Raw genomic sequence first — 18037 nt, forward strand, 5'->3', positions numbered from 1 at the left:
TCTTTTAATGATGAATTACAATTACTAATTTTTTGTTTAAGATTTTACATTGATATGCGTAAGTGTAATCAGTCTATATATTGGCCTACTTGTTTATCTTTGTCAGGTTATACTAACAACGATATTCCGAAAATATATTGTTGGAAATTAAGAATTAATTAGGTTAGTTTACCAATAGAATGGGTACAGCAGAAGACAGGATTAGTGAACCTGAGTACAGGTCACTAGAAAAATGCCCAGACTGAATCACAGAGAGAAGAAAGAAAAATGAGGGAAAAAAAGAACAGAAAGCAAAGGCCATGTAGATGTGAGACACAGTCAGATCACTAGATATGTAACTGGAGTCTTACAGATAGAGGGAAGAATGGGATAAAAATATTTTAAGAGATAGTGTCTGTGAATTTTCTGAAAATTACGAATGACATTAATCCAAGGTTCACAAAGCTCAGAGAACTCTTGGTGGTACAAATACTGCTGAAAACCAAAGCAAAGAGAATATTAGAAAACTAGTCAGAAAAAGGACCCAGTGCCTAAAAGGCACACTAATAATACTAATGGCAAACTTATCAGTTGAAATTATGGAGGCCAGAAGACAATAAAATGGCATTATTCAAGAGCTGAAATTAAAAAAAAAAACAAAACTAATTTAAAATCTTTTACCCACTGAAAATATCCTTAAAAAGTGAAGACAAAACAAAGACATTTTTGAGGAAAAAAAGCTGAAAAATTATAGAATTTTTTGTTGGCATTGTTTTCCATATTATATTGAAGTTCTTTCATTGTTTTTTAGTCTCCATTGTTTTAATTGAAAAGTTAGCTGTAATTCTAACCATGGATCCTCTGAAGATATCTTTTTACCTCTGCCTACTTTTAGGGTTTATTCTTTGCCTTTGATTTTTTTTTAAAGTTTCACTGCAATATATCTATGTATGAATTTCTTTTAATGTATCCTACTTGTCATTCATTGGGCTTTTTGAATTGTGAACTAATGCCTTTAATCAAGCCTAGAAAATCAATCCTTACCCATATTTCTTGAAATACTTTCTTTGCTTCATTATCTCTTTCCTCTCCTGAGTTTCCAACTAAGTGCTTTTACATCATCTCACTTCATCTGCCTAGGCTTTTACCCATTCATTGTGCACTTTCCATATATTTTTATTTCCTCAAATTGCCTTTTGCATTTTCTGAACCATCTTTTACTTCACTAATTTTTTCATAAAATTAATAAAATTCTCTTTATTAAGTATATTATTAGAGTTTTTAAATTTTAGGTTATTTCTATAAGAGCCAAGAGTGTGTCTTTTTTTCAAGTTCTCTAGATTTTTTAATTTCCTGTTGCTTACATAATTAAACTCATTCTTTGTTTCTTTAAATTGCTAAGCATAGTTGGTTTATAGTCTATATGTGATGATTCTACTATCTGAATTTGTGGAACTGTTTCTGTTTTTTTTGTATCTTCAGGTTTTAACTTCTTTCCTTCATTCCTTCATTCCTTCCTTCCTTCCTTTTCTTTTCTTTTTTCTTTCTTTCTTTCTTTCCTTTTCTTTTCTTTCTTTCCTTTCCTTTCTTTCTTCTCACCCATGCCTGGTTATGTTTGTCTATTTTTTTTTATGTTGAAAATTTTGAAACTTTGGGTGCAAGTGCCATTTCCAAAAAGTGCATGAGTTGTGTCTTCCTGGTTTCTGATCATGAAGCCAGTCCATGACAACCAAATCCAAGGCTTGAAGCTCTCTGAAACCAGACAATTCCAGTATAATATTTAACTCTGAACTAGGGCTAGTCTACTTCTAGTTCACCCTCATTTTGAGTGTTTATAGTCCTTTGAGGATTGAGGATCAGCTAGCTTATCGTGTGGGGAGGTTTTATGCACCTTAAGTTCTCCCTTCCATAGGCTTAGGGCTTTGATTTCTCTCTCTCCTGCCCTCACGGAAATGATCGCTCAAAATTGTCAAGAGTAGCATGTTCTCAGGTCAAAACTTCCTTCTGTGCTCATTTATTTATCTCTTTGGGTCCTGTTTTTCCTTTAAGTTTGGCCTGGTAGATTCTTACCATCATGACAGCTCTGAAGTGCCTTTAAGAAGATGTTTGTTCTTATTTTGTTCAGATTTTTAAGTTATTTCATCAGGAAAGTCGGTTAATTTAACCTAGCTGACCATTGCTGTAAAAAGAAAATCACCCGTGTCTCACTTTAAATAGTATGTGGAGCCAGACCGATTTATGGTCACTTTAGTTTCACTAAGAAAAGAACCACTTTTGAAGGGAAGGTGGAAGTTGAGGTGAAATGTAATTTAAAAAAATCTAAACTTATTTTCGAAATCCATAAAGAAAATAATTACAGTTAGATTTTATAAAGATTAAGAACATTTTCCATAAGGAAATTAAAAAGTCTAACAGAGAAAAAAATTGCAGCATATGTGACAAAGCGCTAATTTGTTCTTATCAAAAAGGCTCCACAAATCAATAAGCAAAAGATGAACTCCCCAAAAGGAAAATGGCCAAGGCTATAGGAGGCATCTCACAGAAAAGAAAAGTATATATATATATATATATATATATATATATATCTCCAATTAATACATGAAAAGATGTTCAACTTCATACATAACTAACAATATGCAAGTTACAGCAACAATGAGTTCAATTTAACTCAAAAGAAAGTTTAAAAGTTGACAAAAGTGCATACCTTTATTTGGGAAGGAAATACATGAAAGTATTAACAGCTGTTACCTCTAAAAAGTAGGCCTATGACTGAGTGAAGGGGATAAAGACATGTTATTTTCATGATACATAATTATATACAACTTGAAAATTTTACGTAACATATACATTATTAGATAAAAATTTAAAATTTTTGAGCCACATGCCTAGATGCTTCCTTTTTCTCTAAAGTTTGGGGAAAGTTTGCTGTGTTCAAATTAACGGGGCCTGAAGAACATTCACAATGTGTGTTTTCAATTTACTCACTGGCTGCTTGGCTCATACAATTGTGAATGGAGCAAAACCGTTTGCTAAAAAATGAAGTGCACACAATTAAGCTTTCTGGATGCCAACTAAAACTTTCTCAGCACAGATCAACAGAACATTCTTGGTATCACTTCGCGTGACATGCAGAGGGCAGATCGAGTATAGTTTGTCAGTTGGTGTCTTCTTAGAAGTGGGGCCCTCATTTACATACCTAGAATTTTTAAAACAATTAATGCATCTTGAATGAAGTCTGAAATAAATTACTATGTTGAATAAACGTGTTCTTAACTTTAAAAAAATTTAGGCCCTGGCCAGGTAGCTCATTTAGTTTAGAGTGTGGTCCCTGTACGCCAAGGTTGTGAGTTTGATCTCTAGTCAGGGCACATACAAGAATCCACCAGTGAATACGTAAATACGTGGAACAACAAACTGATATTTCTCTCTCTCTTCCCCTCCTTTCTCTTTCTAAGATCAATCAATTAAAACATTTAAATGATAATCATAGCTTTTGTCTTTCTATTTTTATACCATTGTGTTTCATTTTGTTTTGTTTTAATTGCTGTTATTTAGGGATGTGGCTTCTTTTAAATAGTCTGTTTTCTATTAATGAAATGACTGACTCTCCCTTCCTGATTCCCTTTGATTGGACTTCGATCCTTGCTGTCGAGCAGCTCTTTCCAGATATATTTGATACAGTTACTTTGAGAATCAGAAAACTAGCTTGTGCTTGAGACAGAGATGAAGCATACGGTTATAATTCTAGAACTCAGCTGCCCTCATGGTTGGCCTGTAGGATTTAAAACTATTACAAAGAAGAAAAAAGTCTTGCAGCACCCACCACAACAACTCATATTTTATGTATTTTTTTACAGTGACCAAGCAAGATAGTTTGATTCTCTATAATTGCACCAAACATTATTTAAGTTTCCTGATCATATTTGAACTCTGGATTGATGGAGGGGAAAGAATGAAATGTATAAAGCTTGTGCAATATTCCCACCTTCACTCTGAGGAAAGAAATAGCCTAGTAGTATCATTCTAGAATATATCTCAAAGTGTGTTTACTCTGTTAATTTCTAGGTGAAAAAATGTTTGTATCCCTGTATGGAGCTGCCATAGACATGAATATAAGGCTGGACAAGAACTCTTTGATCTTTGAGAAAACCTACGTATCTCTGGCCACTCAGCGAACTGTAACTATTTACAACCGCAGTAACATCATTGCCCATTTCCAGTGGAAGATATTTGCTACTCAGGAAGAGGAAGACAGAGAAAAGCACAGGTTTGTAGGAAAAATCACCTACATGCTGTAATTTGGGGGGGGGGGGGCACAATACTCAGTTACTATTAAAAATCAGTGACTTTTGTGGTAAGTTTTTAAGGCACTCAACAATGTCAACAATTTTTTAATTGGTTCCAGTATGCGATGCTCCTTTTTCATTGAAAGAACTTGAGTTGAGCTGTGTGGGGTTGTCCGTTCTCAGTTCAGCTTAGCCTGGTTTACAAACTACTGGATTTTAAAGACCATCTATATCATTTTTCACTATTTCCTCCAAACTAATCTACATATCTGTATTTCATTACATAGCCCTAAACAAATTGATCATAATTCATAGGATTTATAAAAATAATCTGGTTTTGGTTGGGATCAATGTGTAATTTCTTTTTTCAGTAAAAAGTTATTTCCAGAAAATAAGATGAGGAAAAAGAAGGGCTTAGAGATAATAGCTCTTATAGTCCCAGTTTTAGTTGCTGAATCCCTACTAACCAAATAACAATATTTCTTGTTGGTATCTTCAATGTGCTTTCTAAAATGATACTTCAGGCAGTAGAGAAAGTTAATAAAATGGAAAACCTAAATATTTTAACTAATCTCTTCATTGTTAAGTTTTTAATATTTCTTTTTTACTGAATCTACTCTTGCTTTTTAAACTCCTTCCATCCTCCCTGAATTAGCACATTTGCTGCTTGCACTGGAATTCATTGCAGCCTTTTTTCTTGGCCTCTCCAATTTCATTAAAGATGAGCCCTGGGAAGCTTCAAAGCTTTGTTTAAAACCAAGTTAGCATGTGATAAAAATAAAAAGTCTTCGGTCCATGGGAACGAGGCAGCAGTCCCCCACTGTGCTGCCGGTACCTGCATCAGAAGGAGCCTGGACAATGAGGGGCACAACAGAGCCAGAAGCTTCATCATTCAGCCGGGGAGCTTTAATCACGGAATTGCCACTGTGCCATCTTTAACAAGTGAGCGAGGAAAAGCCTTTCCTGCCTGAGATCTTTAGTGTGCCTCGTGGTATAGAAATACCAGTAGTTGAAAAAGGCAAGAGGACCCTGCTCATCCACTGCTTCATTTGTCCCGATTCCCCAGCCGACATGTGTACCAAGCAGGTTTAAAGGTGAAATGGGAGTGCAGGTACAAACAGAGGAACAGCAGCAAACAGAGTGTTTGAATATCCTGCTTGCCCTGCGGCATAATCCCTGGGGGAGAATGAATATGCACTCTCAGAGGGGAAGGCCGCTGTAAATTCAACTGTGTCTCTGTTTTTGACTGTATGTAAAGGACGTGATGGATGCCTTGCCTATGTCCAAAGAATATTTAAGGACATTAATTTCAACAGTGAAACTCAAGAAGAATTCAAACCAATTGCTGTTGGAGATGCTAAGGCATAGAGGATGTAATTTCAACCACACGTGGATGGAGTTTTTTTTTTCTTTTTTCCCCCCAGCCCACCTCCCCCAACACTCACACCCTTATCTCTAGTATTATCTTTGAGTTTTATCGCTTTTCTCTTGTATTGTCTGTCTTTCACTATCTCTCTTACTAGTCTTTATGTTGGTTCTTCGAGGAAACTTTTGGTAGCAAGGGAATAACATGGGGATAACATTTTCATAACCATGATTAAGAAGCCTCATTTTGTTATCTAGGGTCATGCCCGTCCCTTAAACAATGAACTTGAAAAGTGGCTTCACGTGGCTAAATAAGAATTCCTCCCTTTTCACTTTGGGTGGCACATAGCAGCCTAACTCATGTTTCTCCAGACTGGGTTGGTTGATTAAGTGAAGAGTTTATTGAATGTGCTGCCCCTTACCTTCTCCCTCCCTGTCTCCTAGGGCCGGATGCCTGGGGCAAGAAGGGAAATTGATTTAGAGGGGAAATAGGCCATTTATGCCTAATATCTTATTTGATCAGGTTGTCTCTTCTCTCTCATCTCTCTCTTGTTCCTTAATATATCCCCAAACATGTCACAACTTATATTATGAGTCATGGATTCTTGTCCTGGCCATAACTAGCCATGAGATACCCATCCTCTCAAAAAGCAAGGCAATCGCAGGGAGGTTTGTCCTTTACTGAACACGTAGTTCCTGTCTCTGGATAGCTGCCCCTCTCTTGGTGGCAGTTCTCTTGCTGTGGATATGGGCCCCCTTCTCCTCTAAGTCACAGATCCTCACGTTGTATCTCAAGCCACACATCAGGGCAGATAATGCACAGTGTTCTGTGGTATCTTGCGTGTGGGCAGAGTCTTGCTCATCCCTGACAAGTAGCAGTCAGGTCTTTGACTAATAATAGTATAAATCTTCTCTTGAGCTCCCCAACGAGGCCAGTGCAGGTATCCCTGGAATAATCCTCCTTAGGTTTGACTCTCCCGCTCCTGATGGTGAGCAACCCATCCCTTTTCTTCCCTCAGCAGCCACTGTAGTTAAAAAGGGAGAGAGGAAGTTCGACTTTGGTCCTGAACTTGGAACAGAGAGGATCTATTCTAAATGGTCTCATGCATACTTGTCCTGACGGATTATAAAACATCCCACCATACTCATACTCACTTTCTTTCATACTCATTCTCATCATAGCTTATTATATTCAGACTCAGCTTGAGCTTCTGAGGATTTCTGTTCCCCATTTCTCCATGAAGGTCATGACCATTGTCTCGATAGCACCTGGCTCTAATTTTAGCTTTGCTCTGTGCAGGAACTACTAGTATCTTCAGTGGACTCCCATGAAGTGGTCAGCATGGATTTATCCCATCACATTCAGGAAGAAGAGAAGACAGTTCTCTTTAGATAGATCAGTTTTGATTGGGTTTGGGGCCTGCCACCCAGGTAGTAAGTAGTAATAAATTTAATCTTTAAGTGGTATTTGGTAAACAGGAAGAGGACCTCTAGTCCTCAGCTTATAACAGTCATCACAGAGTTGCTCAGTGACCAGGGCCCCATGGTCCATTTGAAGGTGGATGACTCTATCCTTTCCATGCCAGATGTGGACATGGGAGTATTCCTCCCAGCTGTGAAGGCCATAGCTTTTAGTTCTTAATCTCCTTAGCATCTAGTTACCACCTCTTGGGGATGCTGCAAAGGAGCAGCGTCTCTAGCACCTGAAGGTGAGAAAGCATTACTGGTTCAATGCTGCTATACCTGAGGCACAAGTCTTCCCCAATGACTCTAGTTTGTAGGCTGGACTATACTTGATGCCGGAAGGTACTGGGTGTTGGTGGCTACCAGACCACTTGGAAAATAGGTCAAATCCATTGTTTAACTGAGAGAGAAGGCTGGTGTGTTGTTAAGCTCTCTGATGAGAGGTGTCATTCATCTGTAGGACAGAACCACCTCTGAGACAGGAGACCACAAATATCATCAGGGAAAAAAAGCCTAGTAATAGACTGGGGTATATAGGAACCCTCGCTGGAGTCAGCCCAGCTCAAGGTGTTGTTGCAATGTTGCCTTCTTAGTCTCTCAGTCACGGCTCCAGTTCTCCATCAGAGGGCAAAGAGGAAGACAGCTGGTACCTGCCTCCACCCACCCCCTTTGCATTATACAGCTGTTACTAATTTAAGAGTCCCAACAGCATGGGAGAAGAGGAGTACTTGGGAATTTTTGTTCTGTTTTCTTTTGTTTTCTGGCTCAGGGGTTGAGTTGATCATACTCCGCAGTTCACGGAGCATTATCATCCTTGGTCCACATGAGGCCTTTTAGCCCCACACCCCACTCCCACTAAACCTCTGAATAAATGTAATGTTTATGACTCCCATTCGGTGCTTCACCAGTCCTTCCATCTCTTACATAAAATTTAGCCACTCTTTTTGTATTATTCCCGGCACTTTGATGAACATCTCTGTTGCTGTGTTTTTACTTAAATCTGTGATTGTTTCTTCAGGATTTATTTCTAAAGATACGTGTAATCTTACACGTATCTTTACTTACTTACGACTTTCACTTACAAGAATTAATGGTTTCCTTTCTTTTTATGGACTGAGCTCTCTTTACTCTGCGCTGCTCCGCCCAGGAGTGTAGAGGGACAGCTGCTGTCGTTACCCGGGACACCGCTTCCCAAACAGCCATCAAAAGGAAGCACAGAATGCTTTTTTCCTTGAAACCAGAACACACTGAACCCATTTCTTCCTCACCTTTATGTAGCCCAAGGAACCTGAACACTAAAGTTATGAAAAAGAGCTCTTTGACATCACTAAGCATGTGCTTGCATAAAGTCGTTTAGGAAATATTAATAGTTGGGGCTGAGACAGGAGTTTGGCGACCCTAGGCTCTCAATGAGAAAGCTACATAACTTGTCTCTCATCGTTGGTTATACCGCCAAAATGTTAAGAAAGTGGTCTTATGCCCTAGGAGGAGATAAAATTCAGTCTCCAAAAATTCAGGTGAAGTAACTAATACCGGGAGTGATGTGAACACGTCTGCAGTGAGGGCACTGAGTGAGGTTCTTGATTCTGTTCTCCAAGTAACTTAACAGCTAAGAAAGAATTAAAGCTAAGCAAGTTTAAAAGAAACAAAATTGCCTTTGAAGTGTGAGAGGTGGAGTAGATGTGAAGTGTTTAAAAATCAACCTGGAAAATGCTATTAACTAAAATAGAATATTTGTCCAAATATTCACAGAGTCTCAGGAGTAAGTGAGTGGAGGACAGGAAGCCCAGGAGGACTTCTTGAAGGAAGTGACTAAAGAGCAAACTGAGGCTCTTGAGAAGTTAAAGTCTGCGGTCACTCAGATAGCATGTTACAGACTCAGGGCAAGGAGGGACCACCCCAGGGTGATGGGTGAGATCATTCCCAGGATGCTGGACTGGAGGGGGGCCCTTCACAATGGTCTTCATGGGAGTCCCAAAATGAATTTCACCATTTTCTGCTTCCCTGCAGGGTCTGTAAGTATCTGACCAAAGAAGAAAAGAATGAGACCGATGAGTTTCTTGAAGAGTGTATCATCGATCCTTCACTCCGAGAACGTCTTTCCATTCTCTCCCGCACCTTTGAGAATCAGAGAAATCTGGTTCAGGCAGACAGCATGCTCTTCTTGAACAAGGTTTTCATGACGGAGCCTCTGGTGAGCACATATATACACTCCGACCACGCAGTAAACATAAGTGGGAGCGCAGGGCTCATTTTGATGTGAGTACTCACTCTGGGATGGATAGAGGATGTGCTGAGAGCATCTAAAGACCCCGTCTGAAGAGCCTCATCGTCGTGAGGAGACAGTGAGCGAAGGTTAATGGTATGAATGCGCATAGGTTGCGTTTATAGTCACGCTTTCTATGCACCAATCACTGTTAAATGCTTTGCATGCGTTACTCGGTTTATTTTATTTGTATATATGTTATATCAGTTATAGTCAGTTCCTCATTCTACAGATGAAGAAATTGAGACTTAGAGAAATTTGATAACTTACTCAAGGCCAAGCAGTTACTAGTTAGAAATTTATCTCTGATTAGCCTGTCTGTAGGGAAGGATTTCTCAATCTCTGCATTATTGGCATTTGGGGCTGGATCATTCTTTGTCCTGTAGATGTTAGGATAGTCAATAGCAACCCAGATCTTTACCCACCAGATGCAAGTTGTGACAACCAAAACTGTCTCTGGATATTGCCAAATGTCCCCTGCTAGGCAAAATTGCTTGATTGAAAATGACTTTGTCCTTAATTCACTCAATAAATACTTACTGACTGCATGTTCTGTGACAGACCCTCTGTGCCTACCAGACATTGGTGAACAAAGCAGACATAGTCCTCGATCTCACTGTCTATCCAGTGAGAGCAGAAGCGGAGTTCGAACACCGTTTGTCTTATTCCACAGGCAAGCTTTTGACCACTCTGCCCTACGGTCCCAAAATGAAAGTAGCTAGTGTCTTCTGTATTTACCATGTGCCAGGCACGCGTTACCTCCCACTTAGCAAGCAGAGTGATCTGAGTGTAGCGACAGTGCTAGGAACTGAGAAAGCCCACAGCTGGTTAGAACTGCTGGGTCGTTGCCATTCACACCATTTGGAGGGAAGATAGCCACAAGGGCACGTTAGGCTACGAGGTCACTTGTGGGAAACACCCCTGACTTGTGTAGACCTGTTTTCCTTATGTCTGCACTTCCAAGTTTTTACTAAAGGATATAACATAGAAAAGGGATGCCATGGCTAAGTAAGTTTCAGAAAAAGATGGGTTCAGTGTGGTTTCACATTTACGGTAAGAGGTCCGAAAGTCTTTAATATAATACTACGCACTGTAATCTCCGAGAGGGAGCCCACCCCTTAGAAACCGCTGTCGTTTTGTGAGACCTGCTGCAGGACTCAGTAATGAAGACAGTCAGCACACTGGTTCAGAGGCCGAGGTGATGATCAGAATAAGAAGCTGGAGAAGGCTTCTGGAGAGCAGAGCTTTGAACTGGACTTTTGGAAAACAAAATGGGGGATGTGCATGGCCTGGCTGGTTTAAGGGCCCAGGAATGGATTGGGTTGTTTGAAGTAAAGGGTTCACATAGGAAAATGAGGTTGGAAAAGTGGGGTTGAAGCTGAATCCTCTTTCACATCAGACGACTGTCCACTATTTAACTGAGCAAAGGAATCTCCAGATATGATGGATTAAACCAGCGAGAGGTTAAATAAAGATGAACATACAGTCTTGGAAGGACAAGACAGATACCAGTTAAAATAAGTCAAGCCCAAAGATGTTACAGAGATTAGGAAGGCGTTACAAGTCTAAGCAAGCGCATGGCCAAGCAGGATGGAGGCGGGAGGAGCAAACAGTTGCTACAATCTTAGGTGAGGATTGTGTGGTGAGGACCAGGGTGTGGACGGCGCAGGAGTGTTTCCAGCTGGGGCCAGAGATCTGAGCTGGTGAGGACTGTCCTGTTTCTCAGATCCTTCTGGGAGCGGGGGGCTCAGCGATAGCAAACAAGGGTGGTCAGGAGGAACTGGGAGGCCCACGGGCGGGTCTTGAACATACATTTCCAGGCCAGAAGTAGAAAAACTAGAGTTTCCTCAGATTTTCTTCTCCTCAAGCTCACTTCCATAACCCAAGGTTTCTTGATGGAGATATGTGTGTATCCAAGTAAGGCATTTAATTCTGATTGCTTTTGAATTTTAGACAGGAACTGAATTGGGCATTATGACGAGGCATCTTTTCACCATGAGGATGAAAAACATTCTTTAAAAGAGTGATACACAGAAATGGTATCTTTTAAATGAGACTAAATTTGATTATATTGTGTGGGAAAAAAATCACCAGAAACAGGGAGGGGAGATAAGGATAACGGTGTTTATAGCGCCTGTAATGATTTTGTCTTTTCCGTACACTATTCAGGTTTTCTTCTCATACTGGTATTCATTAGGTGGTTCTTGGCAATTTTCTGCAAAATGGAAATGAAGGCATGAAACTTTCCTAGTGCCTTCATAAAGTTATTCTGGTCAAAACAGCAGAACTAAATGTCAGTTATAGTGAATTATTTATTGATATTAAATCTTTTTCCTCTCCTACTTAAAGATCCTGCAAGTTTTATAGAAATTCAGTTCTTGTGAGTGTAATGTAATCTTACCTTGTAAATACAGTTCTTGTGAATGTAATATAATCTTACCTTGTAAATTACTCTTGAAGGTATTTGATGGGAAAGTTCGACCATTTTATTACCTTCTTGACCCAAATGTGAATTATGGGTATTTTCCACTGCTGAGATTCTGGTTTTCTGATACAGATAAATTAATGCTATAGTGGTTTGGGATGAGAGAGTCTGGAAAGGATTTATAGAAAAGATGCGATATGAAGTATGTATTAGAGGAAGGGGTAAGATTTAATTAAGTGGAGAGGAAGAAGGAGAAGGTTTCTAGTTGGAGAAATTATGAAAACAAAGAAAAGGGAATCTGTTAGTTTCGTGGCATATTATATAACAATAAAATGACCACTTTTTCTGGAGCAGGCGGTCATGGAGAATATAAGAAATAATAAGATCAGGAAGGCGGGCAGAGGAGATCTGGGAGGCCTGGGCGACCTGCTGTGCCGTAGCCTACGGTGCATTTCTGCGCACTCTGGATTTAAAGGGTGGTGATGTGTGTTCCTTGGAAAAGGAAGTTTTGTGGTCAGATAAACTTGGGACACTCTCGTTCAAGAGAAGATTTTTCTCCAAGTGGTAGAGTGCGAGCGGAGTTTCCCCATGGTCAGAGCCCCGTTTTCCCACACGGGGTGCCAGGGGTGTCCGAGACTCAATGTAGGGCTTAGGGCAGGAGCATGATGGGTTCCAGGTGTTTTAGTGATACTGCTCTGGTAGCCATGTGTGGATCAAATTGAAGGAGGGTGGAGAGAGTGTGGGAGGATGGATGCAGGTCAGGCAGGAGAAATGCGCTAATGCTGAAGGGGTCAGAGAGACTGAACGTCACTGCCAGCAAATTCAAGGTGACGTGTGGCAGTGACGCTGACCGGGATGGTCGGAACGCAGAGGAAATGGCAGATGTGAGAGATGTTCAACAGAAAGGCACTTAAATTAAGAAATACAATTTGGTAGTTAGTTTAGTTAAAATAGTCATGGGGATAAAAAGTACAGCATAGGGAATATAGTCAGTAATATTGTAATAACTGTGTGTGGTGCCAGGTGGGTTCTAGACTCATCAGGGGTATTACTTCATAAATTATATAAATGTCTAAGCACTATGCTGTACGCTTGAAACTAATAGAAAATAATATTGAATGTCAACTGTAACTAACAAATGAAAAAGAAAAGAAAGAAAAAAAGGCATTAAAGTGAAACATGGTGAGGAATCATGTGTCTCCTCAGAATTTAAACTAGAGTAGCTGGGAGAATTACAATGCCTTTGATAGAAATTAGCAAGTCAGGGGTCCTGGACTTCTCTCCTAGCTTTGCCCATAGCAAATGTGACCTTAAACGAGCCATTCGATCTTTCTTGGCTTCAGTTGCTTTGTACACAAAATAACTTTTTTGTTTTTTGTTTTGCTAAGGGCAGGATACTGAGATCCAGTTTGGAAACAGACTCTGAGCTCCTCAAGGTTGGAAGTGCCTTGTCCTCTTCGGCGCCCCAGGCATACGACAGGGCCAATTAAAGGAGGAAGGAAAGAAGGAAAGGAGGGAGGGAGGGAAGGAGGACAGTAGATGATTATGGGTTTGGTTCTGAACATGTTGAATTTGAGATGACAATAAATAGTCAAAGAGTTTTGGAAATGCAGTACTAAATTTGTGGGAGGGCAATCAGGGGTGGAGGTAAGGTATGTGAGAATCTTATACAGATATTCACTGAGGTCATGAAAAGCGGATGGAAATTCTAAGAGCAGATTGAAAAAGGAAAATTGCAGAGGACCCAAGAGAGCCCTTATGTACTGACCTTAAGAGACCCCGCAAAGCAAGGAGAGGCTGGGAGTTCACAGAGAAGGAAGGCTAAGAGGAGAACCTGCCAGCCGAGAGCCTGTCTTACTTGTCCTTCTGCCCTCTTAGGGCTGGCTCATCGCTGTTTTCTACTGAAGGTCTCTTCTGAATCTTGCTCACGCACGTATCAGATCAATTATGCCAAAGCCCCTGTTTAATTTCTGACAGTTGAGCTATGTATCAGCAATTAGTTTTTTTCTATGAGAGTGTGATTTCTTTTAAATAGTTTCTTGATAGGAGTTGAGTTCACAGAAGCAGAGATTAAAATCACAGTGTCCCCTACTGATCTAACCATCAATCTTTAATTGATATCCTGTTCAAAAAATAAAAATGAAAGGTTGACCTAATGGCTTAGAGACCACCTTGCTTTCTGTTAACCTCTTTGGTCTCCATGCCCACCAACCAAGGACACTATCTTCACACGAGATAAACTTTAAAAGGGCAGGGGGGGACCCCGTTACCTTAGTGTCTGAAAAGAAATAAGAAATAAATGATATGCTTATTTTTTATACCTACCTATGTCTTTATATCTTTAGTTTTTCAAATAACTCAGCTAAAATCAAGGCTAGTTTAGCCCTTCCTGTGTTCTCCGCATTTTGTGTGTGTTTATGGGGACATGGCTCCTATTTTAGAGGTTCTTTCAATTTAAAACAAGTATTCAAGATCCAGAAGTCAGTCACTGCCCCCAAAATGCCAAGAGGGGGTGATGGTTTTGCATTTGATCAATTCTTGTTAGTATAATCATGTGAGAAGTAGTTTGACTCAGTGCTGCAAGAATAACTGACCGAAGCTCTAGGACTGAAAGTCCTTGCACCGTTCTGTGGCCTGGTCACCCCTTAGCCCCTGGTCAGTCTCAGTGTCTTGGCTCACTTTCTTCTCATCATTCTCATCACATAACGTTGCCATAGAGTCTGTTGTTCGAATCCGGAGGAGTTGTGCTGGGGTGGGTGTCTTGGGTGCCAACGTGGTTGCAGAGAGCAAAGGTGGGAGTTCGTGTTTGAGAGACCCCGGAGATGGTCATTGGTGGACAAAGGGGGTAGGCAAGGAGCCAGAGTGACCACAAGAGAGTCCTGGGCAGATACAGAACAGAGGTCTGGAGGTAATTTTTTTTAGCTTTACTTGGTAATTTACTGATATTATAATAGTAATCATAATTGTTTCAGTCATTAAAACATGGGGTATATTATTACTATTTATGTCAAGTTCCTCAAGTCAATTCTTTTGATAAGGTCTTGGAGTATTAATGTAATTAGTGAAAATTTTCCTATTTATTTCTTATGCAGGGAAGGTACTGGGTCCTGTAGAATACCGATCATTTCTCAAGCCACCTGTTTCTGTATAATTTTTCCCCCTTTGGAAAAGAATTGTAAAATTGAGTCTATTATGCATGTTTTGTGCCTTCCAGAAAAGCAAGTCGAATTGACTACTTTCAGAAATATAATATTCTATTTTACTAGATGGACTCTGGCTGTACAGAATTTTGACAGTCTCATTTTGTTATATTCTCTGCATAGGTCTCATGGGTACCTGAGTGAGAGAGATTCAAATACAGAAAAACACAATTCTGATAATTGAGAGGCAGAAGAGTATCACCGGGCTAAAAGAGAGAATTAAGCCTTTGATTTCCATTGGCATTTTGGGGCCCTCTGAGAAATCACAGCACAGATGTGCTGGCCTTGTTCCTGAACTCTGGTTCTGCTGGCTCAGGTCACACTTTTAAGATGCAGCAATTTTCTGAATGTTGAACACTTGATATTTTCCCAAAAAGAAAGGTCTGAGAAATTAAAGGTATTTGCCCAAACTGGTCCTAGCTGATTGGCTGACATTGATGAGCAGGGAAAACATTTCTGCTTCTGTTAGCAAGTGTCTTTGCCATTAAAGAAAAAGCCATCCAGTATTCCTAGGAAAGCTTCAGCTTAATTTAACTAAGCCTTACAAAGGGAACCTTAAAAAGGAGGGGGGAGGGAAACTTGATAATTTCTTTATTACTATGTAAGTAATAGGAAACCATGCTTTGTTGTCACCCAAGCCTGCAGAAAATGTGGTTCAGCAATTCAGACTCTAAAAGCACAGCTCAAATTTAGTTTACTTCCCCCCCCACCCCCCAAACCGGCATAGCATGTGAGCTCAGCAGAACCAGGTTGGGTGGAAGCCCAGATGGCTACCAAAGAGGATAGATCTTGCTTTTTACTGCAAACTCTTTCCACTTCTTGTTCCATTAGCTGTAAGTCACATTGCAAACATGTGGGAGCTGACTGCTTGGAAATGGACACCAAAAAGGAGAAAGGAGGACAGGCATCTGCTGGGAGCAAACTGTCCTTGACAAGTCACAGCTCCCCCATCAGTACAGTTTTCCCATTCTTCAGCCTCCCTTTATTATTGTTTGGCTTCTCAGGTCTTCATGCATGGCCAAGCCTTTTCCTATTGTGCTGGCACAAGCCCTGTAGTATTGGGGAACCAGTGTAGGTGGAGGGAGGCCTAAGGAAGTCTTAGGTTCCTCATGGTTTATTAAGTTGATACTGTCCTTGTTAGAAGAGATGCAGATCTGTTTTCTCCAAAGAAAGGAATGAACATCACATGTAACTATTTCAGCTCCATAAAACCCCACTGGCATTTCTACCGTACATGGGTTATTGTTTCACCCAAGAGAAAACATGCCTTTTGTAAAACCTCCTCTGACAGCTGACCAAATCTTAGATCCCTCTCTTAGAAGCTTTTCTGGTCATCATTTTGAGAATCAAAGCTTGATTAAATTTGGTTTCTTGTTTGAAGAGATAAAATGCAGCAGAAAAATCTTGCATATCATGTGCCGATTAGATCTTTTATCTCAATGATAATTAGGATAGTTTACTTTTGATTTTTTTTTTTTGCTTCCATTTTTTTTCTCTATTTCTCTTTGAGACAACTTCTATTTGCGCTGATGATAAAGTGAGCCATAATTTCTCTCATTTTTCTGGAAAGTTCTAGGAGGGCAACTGGGGTTAATGAAACAGATTATAGTTTCTAATCAGTGCTTTTTTTTTCTGATTGATTGATAGAAAGTTTACCATAAGAGTATGTTTTTATTTCCCAAGAGAAATTCTTTAAATTTTCCCTAAATACGATAAGATAGCTAAAAATATTTACTTACGTAGTTAGGAATATTTCCATTTTCGTGTAACATGATGGAATTCGTGACACATTGTAGCTGCCCTTGAAGTCATTATTCACTGACCTTGTTATGAGCTGACTGAACCCTGGCCCAACCGGAAAAGTTTGGTAAAGATCTACCAATACATCACTCCAGAGCTGCAAAATAATAATATTAACTGTGTCATCCAAAAGGATGTCCTGCGAATCACCTTCCAAGATACCTGAACGCGGGAGCATGCAGGGTATCTATCCTATTACATTTGCTAGACAGGAACGCCGGGGCATGCTGGCTTCTTCTACGTCTGGTTATCAATTGCAGTGTTTTTAAATGTCTTCTGGCATTTTTTTTTTATGATGGCATTTTTTTTTTTTTTTTTTACAAAAAGGCCTGACCTATTGTAATAATTGCAGTGGGGTTGAGGATGTTAAAGAAAAAGGTACAGAAACCAGCTCTGCCACTTACCACTGGTGTGGCCTTCAGTGAGATAGTTAACTTCTTTTTGCCTTGACTTTCTTGTCTTTAAAAAGGGATACTACTACTTCACAAGGTTGTAAAGGTAGAATAGAAAACACAGTGCTGGGAACGTGAGCTCTCAGTTTATGGCTGCAAATGTTATGATTTGCACTTAGGTATGATTCAGTCTCTTGTCAGGTTAGAGGTGATTGGAAAGTGGAACATTTGAGTAGGCACACATTTGGATCACTATTCTGATTGTGAGTTGGAAATTAAAATAACTATTTTATATGATAAATATAGGTATCAAGTCATATTGTAAACTGGTTTCCAGATAAACCAAGTAACTTAAACATATTTCATTCTCTGTTCTTGCAGTTTTGGTTTTGATTTTACAAAATTTGCAAGAAATAACCCTTCATTGGAAGGAAGGAAGAAGGAAGGAAGGAAGAAGGAAGGAAGGAAGGAAGGAAGGAAGGAAGGAAGGAAATGGGTGATAGAGAAAGGGGAAGGAAGGTGATTTCTAATTCTATTTTTTATTTAAGGATTTTCAAGGGGGAGTTATTTAAAAAGCCACTTTAATCATTGTCAGTATAATTTTTTAAGGAGAACACTTTTAACGGACACCCTTCTCGTGATTGTACTGATCACCGGTCACGAGCCAGGGCAGTTATGTTCATAGACAGCTTTCAGAACGTCTTGGAACCGTGTCTGTCAGGTCACTTATTTCTTCTTCCATAGGAAACATGAAATTCCCGTTCTAGAGGGTTTTTTTTTTTACATTAAATTTAGAGGGTTTTTTCTTTTCCTTTTTTAAAAATTGTTGTTTAAGTATAGTTGTCTCCATTTTTACCCCA

The 18037-nt window shown here is 39.7% G+C and overlaps 1 protein-coding gene across 16 annotated transcripts in view; it reads left to right on the forward strand.

The window, feature by feature from the left end:
- Positions 1–18037, forward strand: part of HYDIN (HYDIN axonemal central pair apparatus protein) — a 338541-nt gene that overhangs the window by 86021 nt on the left and 234483 nt on the right. For all 16 annotated transcript variants that reach the window (XR_008425734.1, XR_008425735.1, XR_008425736.1 and 13 more), the window contains 2 exons: positions 4045–4246; positions 9105–9288. Coding sequence is in view for 13 of the 16 variants with exons in the window: in XM_053915141.1 (XP_053771116.1) it covers positions 4045–4246; positions 9105–9288 (386 nt within the window). In the remaining 3 variants the exon portion in view is untranslated. The remainder of the gene's footprint in view (positions 1–4044; positions 4247–9104; positions 9289–18037) is intronic.

The sequence above is a fragment of the Desmodus rotundus genome, chromosome 12, assembly GCF_022682495.2.
Source record: "Desmodus rotundus isolate HL8 chromosome 12, HLdesRot8A.1, whole genome shotgun sequence".
Lineage (NCBI taxonomy): Eukaryota > Metazoa > Chordata > Mammalia > Chiroptera > Phyllostomidae > Desmodus > Desmodus rotundus.